The sequence below is a fragment of the Aspergillus brunneoviolaceus genome (genome assembly GCF_003184695.1).
Source record: "Aspergillus brunneoviolaceus CBS 621.78 unplaced genomic scaffold BO95scaffold_126, whole genome shotgun sequence".
Classification (NCBI taxonomy): domain Eukaryota; kingdom Fungi; phylum Ascomycota; class Eurotiomycetes; order Eurotiales; family Aspergillaceae; genus Aspergillus; species Aspergillus brunneoviolaceus.
The window spans coordinates 32,227-43,111 of record NW_020290856.1 but is presented as its reverse complement, the minus strand read 5'-3'; the positions used below and the strand labels follow the sequence as shown (position 1 = coordinate 43,111).

General features: G+C 54.1%; 6 protein-coding genes across 6 annotated transcripts; 2 read left to right on the top strand and 4 right to left on the bottom strand.

The window, feature by feature from the left end:
* Nucleotides 1–1,031: 1,031 nt before the first annotated feature.
* On the bottom strand, nucleotides 1,032–1,214 carry BO95DRAFT_377265 (transcription activator; the record flags this gene model as incomplete). The annotated part of the gene is made up of 1 exon (XM_025583250.1): nucleotides 1,032–1,214. A coding segment is annotated over one exon (183 nt), but the record flags the coding sequence as incomplete, so codon positions are not given.
* A 1,732-nt stretch (nucleotides 1,215–2,946) lies between these two features.
* BO95DRAFT_477674 (uncharacterized protein) lies at nucleotides 2,947–4,495 on the top strand (the record flags this gene model as incomplete). Its single annotated transcript, XM_025589999.1, has 4 exons — nucleotides 2,947–3,195; nucleotides 3,303–3,407; nucleotides 3,471–3,824; nucleotides 3,908–4,495. The coding sequence occupies 4 exons, from the start codon at nucleotides 2,947–2,949 to the stop codon at nucleotides 4,493–4,495; spliced, it is 1,296 nt and encodes a 431-aa protein (XP_025436284.1).
* A 538-nt stretch (nucleotides 4,496–5,033) lies between these two features.
* BO95DRAFT_489685 (metallo-beta-lactamase superfamily protein) lies at nucleotides 5,034–6,119 on the top strand (the record flags this gene model as incomplete). Its single annotated transcript, XM_025590586.1, has 2 exons — nucleotides 5,034–5,591; nucleotides 5,703–6,119. 2 exons carry the CDS (start codon nucleotides 5,034–5,036, stop codon nucleotides 6,117–6,119), a joined length of 975 nt encoding a protein of 324 aa, XP_025436283.1.
* Nucleotides 6,120–6,450: 331 nt separating this feature from the next.
* On the bottom strand, nucleotides 6,451–7,761 carry BO95DRAFT_489683 (isopenicillin N synthase family dioxygenase; the record flags this gene model as incomplete). Its single annotated transcript, XM_025590585.1, has 4 exons — nucleotides 6,451–6,652; nucleotides 6,689–7,019; nucleotides 7,080–7,422; nucleotides 7,555–7,761. 4 exons carry the CDS (start codon nucleotides 7,759–7,761, stop codon nucleotides 6,451–6,453), a joined length of 1,083 nt encoding a protein of 360 aa, XP_025436282.1.
* A 1,535-nt stretch (nucleotides 7,762–9,296) lies between these two features.
* Nucleotides 9,297–9,737, bottom strand: BO95DRAFT_377238 (DUF1772 domain-containing protein; the record flags this gene model as incomplete). The annotated part of the gene is made up of 1 exon (XM_025583248.1): nucleotides 9,297–9,737. A coding segment is annotated over one exon (441 nt), but the record flags the coding sequence as incomplete, so codon positions are not given.
* A 278-nt stretch (nucleotides 9,738–10,015) lies between these two features.
* On the bottom strand, nucleotides 10,016–10,501 carry BO95DRAFT_321279 (EthD domain-containing protein; the record flags this gene model as incomplete). The annotated part of the gene is made up of 2 exons (XM_025581798.1): nucleotides 10,016–10,261; nucleotides 10,328–10,501. Coding segments are annotated over 2 exons (420 nt in total), but the record flags the coding sequence as incomplete, so codon positions are not given.
* Nucleotides 10,502–10,885: the final 384 nt, after the last annotated feature.

The window sequence follows — 10,885 nt, the reverse complement described above, 5'->3', positions numbered from 1 at the left end:
TTGCCCTCGCTTTCCCTCCCGTACGCGAGAGGGGGTCCCATGGTGATCTTGGGCGAGATCTGCTGACCAGAGTCCACATAGGATGAGGAGGAAAGCTGAGTCTCCGCGAGCGAGTCGGTACGCACCGTCGTCCCCTCTCCCACTCCTGGACTGTGCGCCTCCACACCCAGGAGCGGTCGAATGATCGTCGCATACCAGCCTAGGACTTTGAGAATCACCACAGAAAGGATTGCTAGCTGGTACCCATCCTCGGAGCACCGGCACTGGAGGATCTCGTCAAGAGCCTGTACAACCTTTGCATTGTTGTTCACTACGCATTGGATGGTCGGGATCTCATTCAGCTCCCATCCTCCGCAAGTTGAGTTCAGACACCGCGCAGAAGAGGAAGAAGAGGAAGAAGACGAAGAAGAGGAAGAAGAAGAAGAGGAGGAGGAGGAGGAGGAGGAGGAGGAGGAGGAGAAATATGTTAAGAGAGCCAAAGTCTGGCTAATGGAGCAGCACGCGGAACCAGGATCAAGCGCCTTAGGCATTGAGGGCTGACTGGCGGAAGGCTCTGGACGAAGCAGGGAGCCGGGCAGGGATGGTTCCGACCTGGCTGTCTGATCTCCGCCAGCTGAAAGCTGGCTTGGGACCAGAGGGAACACCTCCGGGGCGCGATTGAGCTCCTCGAGCTGGCGAAAGTCGGTTGTCAGGTGGACAGGCAGCTCGCCCGCCTCAGGTACGCCGAGCAGTGAAGTGGAGTGGGAGAAGGCCAAAAAGTCATCGAAATTGCATTGCAGGCCGGTTTGAGTGTCGGTTACAGAATCAGGCAGCGTAGGCGTAGGCGTCCAGGAGAGAATGTCTACGTAGTTTAGCGGGTGATAGGTCTTGGGAGAAGCATCTATAATCATCCGAGTGTTCAGCCTCTCCCCCTCACATGGAGAGGAAGATGTGGTGCGCGAGGTGGTGATGGTCGTCGTCGTCGGGGAATGATGAGCATTCGTGGTAATAGACTCCCAATGCTTGAGGCGCGCGCCTGGTTTGCGTCGTGCGCGTTTGCTTTCCAGATACTCGCAGACCATGTTGCGTTTCACACACCGCGCACATTGCGGCTTCTTCTTGGTGCATCTGATCTTGGATGCTGCGCAGCTCTTGCAGCTCTCCCGGAATTTGGGGCCGGTTGGGGACAGACTCCGCCGAGTTCGATCCGGAGGGGGGCATTGTAAACTGGTCATTGGGTTGCTTCTGACATGTAGAGGACGCAATGGTCGGACATGACAGTAGCAATGAATGGAGTTTATGAGGAGAAGGATCGAAAGTCGGGACGAGGGGCTAATTTGTCGATTGATGGAGGTGAAGATGAATGACGGGTGAGGAGTTCCCAATTGCCACTGCACTTTATCGCTCTGCTCGGATTGGCTCTTGCACAGTAGAGCGCTCTCAGCTCTAAGCCGGATCAGTACCGGAAAGCCGCCGGGGAAAAAATGGAGCGGGGGACTTACATCTGCTTTATGTTTTTGCTTCTTGATTGGGTCGAAAATAGCTTACTCGTATATCCTTGTAGATGGTCTAAATGATGAAGGAAACCTAAGATACCGCAACATGCAACTTGGAGCAGCTAATATTCAATTGACAAAAGTCCCACAGCAGCTTTAATTGATTCAAAGGTGACAAGACTTTTTGTCTTCTTGTGTTTTTTTGCCGCAGGGATCAGAGTAGAGTATTATCATCATAAGGCGTTTTGGGCGGGGAGGGAGGGTGGGTGGGGTGGGGTACTAGATTACCGGGGTCAGTTGTAGTAAGTACATTGCATAACCGACGGTCGTCTGTTATCTCACACGTTCAGCTTGCTAATCTTTATTTGGTATCCTTTGCAGGCGCTGATATCGCTTTTTGGCACTAACCTCTACAAGCGCGAAACAAAAGAACTCCCTTGACGTGAATGGACTAAGGAGAATTTTGTTATCAAGGACACTGATGTGTGGGACAATAACTAACTGCGTTTCCGAGCAACACTTCTGATGTACTACTACGAATATTACGCCACTTTGCATTTCCCCCTCCTTTTCTAGTACCTTTATCATAGCAACGCCCCCAGTCAACTGCAGGAGACTAGGCCTCGAGCTCCAGAACATAATTAAACTGGAAGAGGGAAGCAGGGAAAGCATAATCGTCCTTCCGATGCGGCCGTGCGAGGCAGGGGTTAAAGAAGGCCGAACCGCAAAATCTCTATTCAGATCAAGGGCTGAAGGAGCTGGTATGATTGGAGGTGGCAATGCACGGTGGGAAGCAGAGGCTTTCCGTCGGGCTAGGGTAACCTGACTGTATTAGCGCTGTCTAGAAGTGCACCGGCCCTATGAATGGTGAAAAACCTGGAATAGCAGAAATTTCTCCAGCGTCCTGCTACGGGAGTCTGATTATAGTGGGCACCAGGACTAAATACTGACTGTGGCAACGCATGGCTACCACCTTCTAGAGGAGAGATCATCCCCATCATTCATCAATATCTGCCATTAGATAGGCCGAGTCAGTGGTCTCAATCAACGGGAGACCATGCTGGTCCGAAACGAGGGGTAAATTCGGCCGCGTTTCTCCCCCAGCTAGCGCTAGAAATCGGCCGCCCACTATATTGCGAATGGCCCGTGGCCTGACTTGGATTCGCGGCGACAACTACCTTGTCAATTAGGCCTATGTGATGAAGCGAATACTAAGGACCTGGATCGGATTCATGGTCTGAATTGCCTGACCAGACGGTATCTTCCTAGATCAGCCACTTGATTCAGATGGATTGACTAAATGGTTAGGGGCAAGGCCGAGGCAGGCGGGGAAACCACGCTTTATAACGAGGGACATTCATCTTGTCCTCAATTCTGTAGATCTATATCCACTGATCACAGTGTCTCTCTTTTACACTTTAAGAACCTGCCCCCTTTGATTCCGTGCAACACATATATTTCCTTACCTGCCATGCTCAATCTGGCCCAGCTCCAAAGCCAAACTCGTGAGCTTTTAGCAGCCCTCAAGCAGCTCACGGAGCATTGTCCTTCGGCCGTCGCTGGAACGACTGAAGGCATGATCCCAGGGCTTTCACCGTGGTCAACGACTGGGGAATCGGGGGAGGCGACCCGAGCACGAGAGACGGTACTGAAATGTCTTGCGAAGCTGCAAGTTTCGCTGGCAGGTCCGATTGATGTCCTCCAGCACATGGCGAGCCAGGTATCATCTCCTCGACTCATGTTCTGTTATCTGGGTTGACATGGTCGCTCAAACGCGAAAGAAAATACCACTTGGGACTCTCATCATACTAACTTCTTGGTGGTTAGACCCAGCTTCTTGCGTGCTTACAATGGCTAGGAGAGTTCCAAGTGCCAGCCTGCATCCCGCTCGACGGCAGTGCCTCCATCAAAGATGTCGCGGAGCTCATTGGCGTTCCTTAAAACCACATCTGTCGGATCGTGCGTATGGCAATCACTGCAGGCTTTCTGCAAGAGCCGGAACTTGGGCACGTGGCTCACAGTCCGTTGTCGGCTGCTTTCGTGACGAATCCCTCTTACCTTGACGCCGCGATGTTCCTGGCTAGAATCACAACTCCCGCTGCCCTGAACATGCCCTCAATCACTCGACAGCGCACAGCCGGCATGTGTGAACGGGTAAATCAAGTTGAACAAAACAATAATATTATCAATATGGTTACCTCTTCCACCCTCGACGAGACGGCCCTGCCTCGGCTGGAGCGGCAGTGGTATGCGTATCTACGATTTGGCACCGGAAACCTATGTGACACGGCCACAGATATTATATCCTGTTTGAACTCATTCCAAGGCACCAGCGCGACAGTGGTCGAGGTAGGTACCTGCGGTTTCTCTTTCTCGTCTGAATGTTCTCACGCACCCCGTTGTCATACTGACCGTGCGTGCGCCACACGCAGGTGGGAGCGCGTTCATTGGACCGTGCGATGACGCTTGCTAATCGATACCCTACGCTCCGGTTCATCATTCAAATTCACCTGCCCAGCTCTGCGTCTGGTAGCGGCAAAGATGAGGCCAAGTATGACCGTACGCGGGCCATCCGCTCCCATTCGCAGATCACAGTGCAGTATCGCACACCGGGTACGCCCCAGCAGATTCAAGACGCGGCGGTCTATATCATCAACTTTCCCCTCCCGTTCCCGGGCGTGTCATCATGCTCCATCTCCGCGCAGCTCGAGACGGAGCTGCGAGCACATTTGCAGGCGTTGCGCTTGAGCCCGGCAGCGACGCTGGTTCTCACAGCACCCGCGCTGCCTGAGCGGGGGGCGAGGGGCACCGAGGTGGCGGTGCTCACTCGTATTCGCGACCTCTCTTTTTTGCAGCTCGCCAACGATCGGGAGCCGGAAATCTCAGAGCTAATCAATCTGTTGAACGGGGTGGGTGACAGTGAGGGTCGGTTTGTCGTGGTGAAAAAGGTGAAATCCACAGCAAATAACGGCGCCATTGGTCTAGAGCTCAAGTATCAGGAGTATGCAGACCGGCAGTAGTAATACACAATAATTCATCAAAGAATAATTCATCAAAATCGCTGACGCAGTAGGACTTTTTAATCAAGGTTTAGCTGTGGACAGATATTCTAGGCCACCGTTATGCTCTTCTTATCTCACTACTAGATGATTCGCCAAGATCAATGGTTAAACCTGGGGCATTTTGAGGGGAGGAGAGAGGAGGTTTTCACGGCGTACTCTACGCAATCGCTGGCATCAGGCATCACCGAGGTGGATCTAACCTGACATTGAGAACGACGGGCACTTCGTAGCTTGATCATTAATCGCTACTCGCTCTCTGGATCACTTTGTCCGGGAAATGCCTCTGGTGATGGATTCAGATGAGGACTTTCCACTGTACCGAGAGCCGATATCATGCCCGAAGGTGGCTCGATCGGGACTACAGAAGCCGTCCGGGGTCCTTTCCCGGGATTCATACCCTTCCCATTCACCGTAACCATAAAAGTTCTGCATTGTTCAGGCAATCTAATGTACACCAGACCCAACGACTACGACAGAGTTTCTCAGCAGCCTGAGAATGGGGAGTCATCAATGCTTTCCCACGAAACCCGCGCGCAAGGGCGGCTACCGCCAGATCAACAAAGCCCTCAACATCAACGCCTTTGAAGACTACCTAGAAGCTCAAATATCCCGGCTACCCGCATTGGCAGACGTTGAGCAGCTCAGTCCACGCGTCTGGCGGATCTTGGGGCAGAATCCCGGGCCATTTACACTGCAAGGAACCAACACCTACCTGGTGGGCACCGGCCGCCGCCGCCTGCTGATCGACACAGGTCAGGGCATCCCCGAGTGGGCGAATCTGATCGCCGAGACCTTGAGAACCACCGGGGCTCGTCTTTCCAGCGTGTTGCTCACACACTGGCACGGGGACCACACGGGGGGCGTCCCCGACCTTTTGCGCCTGTATCCGGATGACCTTGTCGATGAATTCTACAAACACACGCCCGGCCAGGCCCTGCAACCCATCAGTGACGGACAGGTCTTCCAGGTTGAAGGAGCAACGGTCCGCGCCGTGCACGCTCCCGGCCACTCGCATGACCATACGTGCTTCATACTCGAGGAGGAGCATGCCATGGTCAGTATACTATTTCTCCGGTTGCACGGTTGTTTGCCCTTGAGCGCTAACGTTTTCCCCCCATCCCTGCCCGCGGAACGCGGGTGGGGGGGAGGAGGGGGGTCCTCATAGTTCACCGGCGACAACATTCTCGGTCATGGAACCGCCGCTGTTGAGGAGCTTGGGCCCTGGATGGCCTCGCTGCGCACGATGCAGAGCCACGGCTGCACCACGGGCTACCCGGCCCATGGGGCACCGATCCGTAACCTTCCGGGTAAGATCGCCGCTGAGCTCGCCTCCAAACTCCGGCGCGAAGACCAAGTGCTGGCCGCACTGGATCAGGTCGCCCGTGGCAGCGGCGGTCCCTGCAGTGTGACCGTGCAGCAGTTAGTGACAGTCATGCACGGGGACGGTCTCGATCCTGGCGTCCGGCAGACTGCCGTGGAGCCGTTTATGGAGGAGGTCTTGCGCAAGTTAGCGGCGGATGGCCGGGTCGCATTTCGATTGCGCCAGGGGGTCAAGAGGTGGTATGGAGTACCGGTGCACTGATGGTTGAAGGAAGTAGTTGAGGGGCTGGGCCACGCAATGAGTATTCTTTTTGGCAAGGAATAAAATAGATCGGAAGTCAAGAGTTCAAAATCTTTTCTAGCCGGGGCTACAAGGGAAGTCACTCTGTTGTGTGCTGTGATGAAGTACCATTAGGCTTAGGTTCTTCATTGTGTCCTTAGATCATCTTCTTTTAGGAGTCTGCGTGGATCTATCTCTACCAGTCACTGTTCTCTGATCTATATCTATCCCGCAAAGGGGGTCGCAGCACAACCCCCATTGAAAATATCGTTGACATTATAGCATGCGGATATCGGTCTAGATAGTAAGGGGTTTAAAATTCCATTGCCAGTCGTTTTCGGATCCACTGGCGGGCTGTGAGCGTGCCCCAGTTCCCACACATATTTGGCTTCCACTTACCCGGAGTCTCACAGCCCGGGGCGATCGCAATCACCTCATTCGGATTAGGCACCCCAAAGAAGACCAGAGAGTAGCGGTCAACCACCATTTTCTCCTCCTTTGTCTCCAACCCGTGGCTATCATCCCCCGGAACCCCTTGGATTGGCGGCAACATCAGGGGCGCAGGAGCGACTACGCGGTGCAGGGAACTTCGCCAGCGGCCGTTAGAGAGTTGCTCCAGCATATCGCCCACGTTGACGATAAGAGCCCCCGGAACCGGCATGATGGGACGGAATTGATGGCCATCGTGAACCTCCAACCCCCCAACTGCATCCTGGAAGACCAGCGTCAGGCTGCCGAAGTCGGTATGCGCGTTGAGTCGCTTGGCCCCGTCGACGTTGAGCGCCCGCGCCGACATCGCCGGGTAGTAGTTCCACGTCATGTGGCAGTCGTTGGCAGAGTGAATACGATTGAAGTAATCATCGTGATCATTCTGGTCCATTACTCTTGCTGCCGCTATCCCTACCGATTCCTTCGTCTCGTCCGGGCCGCCGCCGCTGCTACCACTGATGCGGAGCGCCTCCCCCAGGCATCGGTACAGGTCATGGGCCAGGATCGCGCAGTCGGTCCACCAACCCTCCAGGAACCCTCGAAAGCCCGGCAGTGTCCCCTCCGGCAGCCACGGGTTGGGCGGTAGCGTCGCGTCAAACGGATTGCCCAGCTCCAGCGTTTCCTTGCAGTCTGGGTTCTGCTGGCGGATGGCCGCCGCTTTGTCCGCGTCAAACTCCATATGCACCGTGTAGCCCAGCCCTACTCGCGCCCAGCCGCGGTTGGTGTCGACATCGCCGCTGGGCGGGTGTGCGATTAGTTCCTTGGTGGCAGTGGGTTGCATGAAAAACCGCTCGGCCTGCGCGTGGCTGTGGGGTTAGCCAGTTGGAGTCTTGTTTTCTTCGTGGTGGGGTTTTAATAGGAACATAGAGAGATTGACAGTGAGAGAGGAAAAGAAGACAGCGGCAGGAGATTGTAAGCAAGAACTTACCCACTGAAAGGCCTCGTGCAGCTTGTCAGCGCCTATCCCGTGGTTATGAAGCTGGACGAAACCCCATTCACGAAAGGCGGCGTCCAGCAAGGCTACGGCAACTCTCCGTCGGTTGGTGTCTGGCGAAGTGAGCGCGCGGAAGTCCACCAGGGGAACATCGGCCGGCTCGACATAGTGGCTGCCGTTCTGGAGAGCTTCTTGGGTCATCTTGTGGCGGTGGATTGCAGGCCAATCAGGCAATGATGGTGTCTGGGATATGATTCTCGACGTCGTTTGTCAGCACGGGGAGAGGTTGAGAAAGTTGGAAACGGTTTACAGAAGCAGTCAATTACTTGCACTGTAAGCAAGAAACTTGAAACGTTGTAGCTAGTCAAAGCGAGGATCGGGGGTTCTCCTGGCCTCCCCCTTGGTTTTTTTTATCTTTTACTCCAAGATCGGCCGGTTTGAACTATGAGCGATCTTTCAAGTATTGCCGAGGACAAAGCTCATAAACACATTGAACCAGCCCATTCACGTTGTCCGGGACTTGAGAGGTCTTTTCGCTGGTCTGATGGTATGACGGCGCTGCAGGGCCTTTACAGGCCTTGCTCGCTGATTATGATGAAGCGGAGTGCTCAATACTGAGTCGGACACAATCTATAGGAGTATGCTAATTGATGAAGGTCTTGTTCCCTCTTCACGTTAAGATAAAGTGAATTCCATAGATTCTTTAAGGCATTTGAGTATGTATACTAGGTGCGGTATCGATCCCAAGCCTCTCAAATTTCATCTTGTCGCCATTCACTTGCGGACGACATGACAAGATTTACTAATTCACTATTCCCGCCTCACAGAGTTCCTGGCCCACTCACTCTATTGTTGGGCAGTCAAGCTACAATAGACATGAAAAGTTAATCTTGAACTCTTCATCCTGCAGCTTTTCCCGTGCCCGTTGACCGATTCCCTGATGGCCGATTCCGGATGGCCGATTCCCGATGGCCGATCCCCGATGGCCGATCCCCGATGGCCGAGTTTAACCCCGCGAGGATCCGCTCTCGCTTGCACGGTCCTGGCTGATCGTCTCCGGCGGGGACCCTCTCCTCTCCTACTTATTTCGATTATACTCTATGACATTGCTTTGATGCAAGTATATACAATAATTTAGGGGTGAGGGACTGCTCGTAATGAGTGCTCCGCCAATCGGAGTCTCTTTGTAGCCCGGTCCTCTCGGTGTGAGAATAGATGCGGCCGACCAACAAATCAAGATCAGAAAAACAGATTATACATAGTGTAGAAGAATAGATACTTGAATGGGAAATGCAACGGGTCGGAATTCCGAAAAGTAAACAATAAAAAATACCAGGAAGAAGATGAAGCGAACCGACAAGAATAGAAATAGATTTGCACAGCAAGGTAGGATACAATCAAATATGTATTAGCCGTTAAAGAATAACGCAATCAATTATTGACATTTGGAAAAACGATCAAGTACCAGACAGGTAACAAGCTGGGGAAAGTAGGAAAATAACATGTGTCTCTGCAGCGTCTTACAACGAGAGTGGGATTGAACATCCGATATCTTAGGATGTTTAGGTGTTACTTTGGCTTCTTCGGCGGCTCGCAGCGCCTACCCTTCCCCCTTCCCCCTTCGCTGGGTCTTGCTGACCCGTCGCAGATCCGGGTCTCGGTCATCGCCCTCTGTCTCCCCACTGAGAATCTCTAGCTGACACCTGGCTGCGACACGGGTTCCGAAGCCAGACAGACTATGACCCCATCATTGCGATGGCCCCAATTATCGCCCCCAGCAAGGGTAACAAAGACCGCACCATATGCAGATTCCGCCAGTGACCGATTAAGGCCTGCGCAGGGCCAATTGCTATACCTGCCAGTTCCATCTGACTAGTGACAGCCTGCAATCGAAACAGCTCATGATTGCTGGGCGCCATAACCAGCCAAGTAAAGGGAGCTATAGCCACCGTCAGCACCCCGGCGAGGGCTAGCGCGCCCCACCGTCGGCTGGACCTTTGGTGGTGGCAAACCGCTGCGTAGATGTACAGCAGGCCGGTTAGGATGGCAGTGAAGGGGAGCACGACGTGACCATAGTGATACAGTCGGCTCCACTTGTGGAAAAGTTGCGGGGGGTGAGTAGTTGTGTCGAGGAGGACGGGGACAGCGATGAACGAGAGGGATAGCATGGCACCTGCGGCCCCCCACCCAAATTCAGTTTTCTTGCGTATCAGCTGTCGGCATCTTTCCTCTTCGAAGGGCTGGCTGGTTTTTTTCCGCCCCCCTCCCCCTTCCCCCACCTCCTCCCTGGGCTGACAGGAGCTAGGAGATGGTGTTGGGCGGTGGGGGAAGAGAAAATGCACTTACCGGCGAGAATCGAGCCTGTCATCACCGCGGCTACGTGCGGGTTGAAGGAGCTCCTCCGCCTCCTCCTCAGGGCCGGTGCGACCATAGGATGGGGCATAGTGCTGTGCTTCACCACCTGCCCATCACGCACGATCTCCGTCACCCACCCGATGGTCATCATGCTGCGCCGCGTGTCGGCGAACTTCTCATGATCCCCGACCAGATGCTCCCGGTACCAGGGATCCTCTTTCAGCCGCTTGTAGTCCGCCAGGTCGTGAAGCACCACCTGGCTGAAGCAATCGAAGTCGGCGATGTTGGCCATCTGCGGATCGATCAGTTGATCCATGAGCGCCCGACTTTCGGTGGTATTGTGGATCTAGTTTCGCGTTGGCGATGTCTCTCGGAGGCATACTAGACTCGCATGTTGAATGTCACGACTCACCATCGTCCAGCGCTTCACTCCGTACTTGACCATCAGATCTGCGGTCATTGGAGCGGAGACCTGCGTCATATGCTGGCGGTAGTCGAACTCGCTCATTCCCGGGCGTCGGTAGCCGCAGATCGTGAGGCAGAGGGAGTGGGAGGTGCTGTTATCCGCCGGGCGTGGCGAAATCGGGAGACTCATAGTGGTGATCGGATGTGGCCTGAATGGAAAAGAGGTACGTTGTTTAGAGGAAAGGCAGAGGTGGAAGGGTCCGAGGGGAAGAAATGGACGGACTTGGAGGGCCACAGAGCCGGGGAACTGACGACTTATAAGGGCTGAAGAATCGGCTACTGCCGAATACCGCCCATCTCCAATGGGGGTGACGATAAGGTCGTCATGATCGGGTAAGGGATGCTGCTCGGTCGTGTTGCGGGAGGGAAGTCACCGATTGTGCTGTTCATGCTCTAGCAACTACGACAACGCGAGCATGAGAGAGGGAAGAAAATCACTGGTTGTGTCAGCAATTAAAACACATGGTCTACAGAAAGCTATTCCGATGACTGGTTGAATTTACGA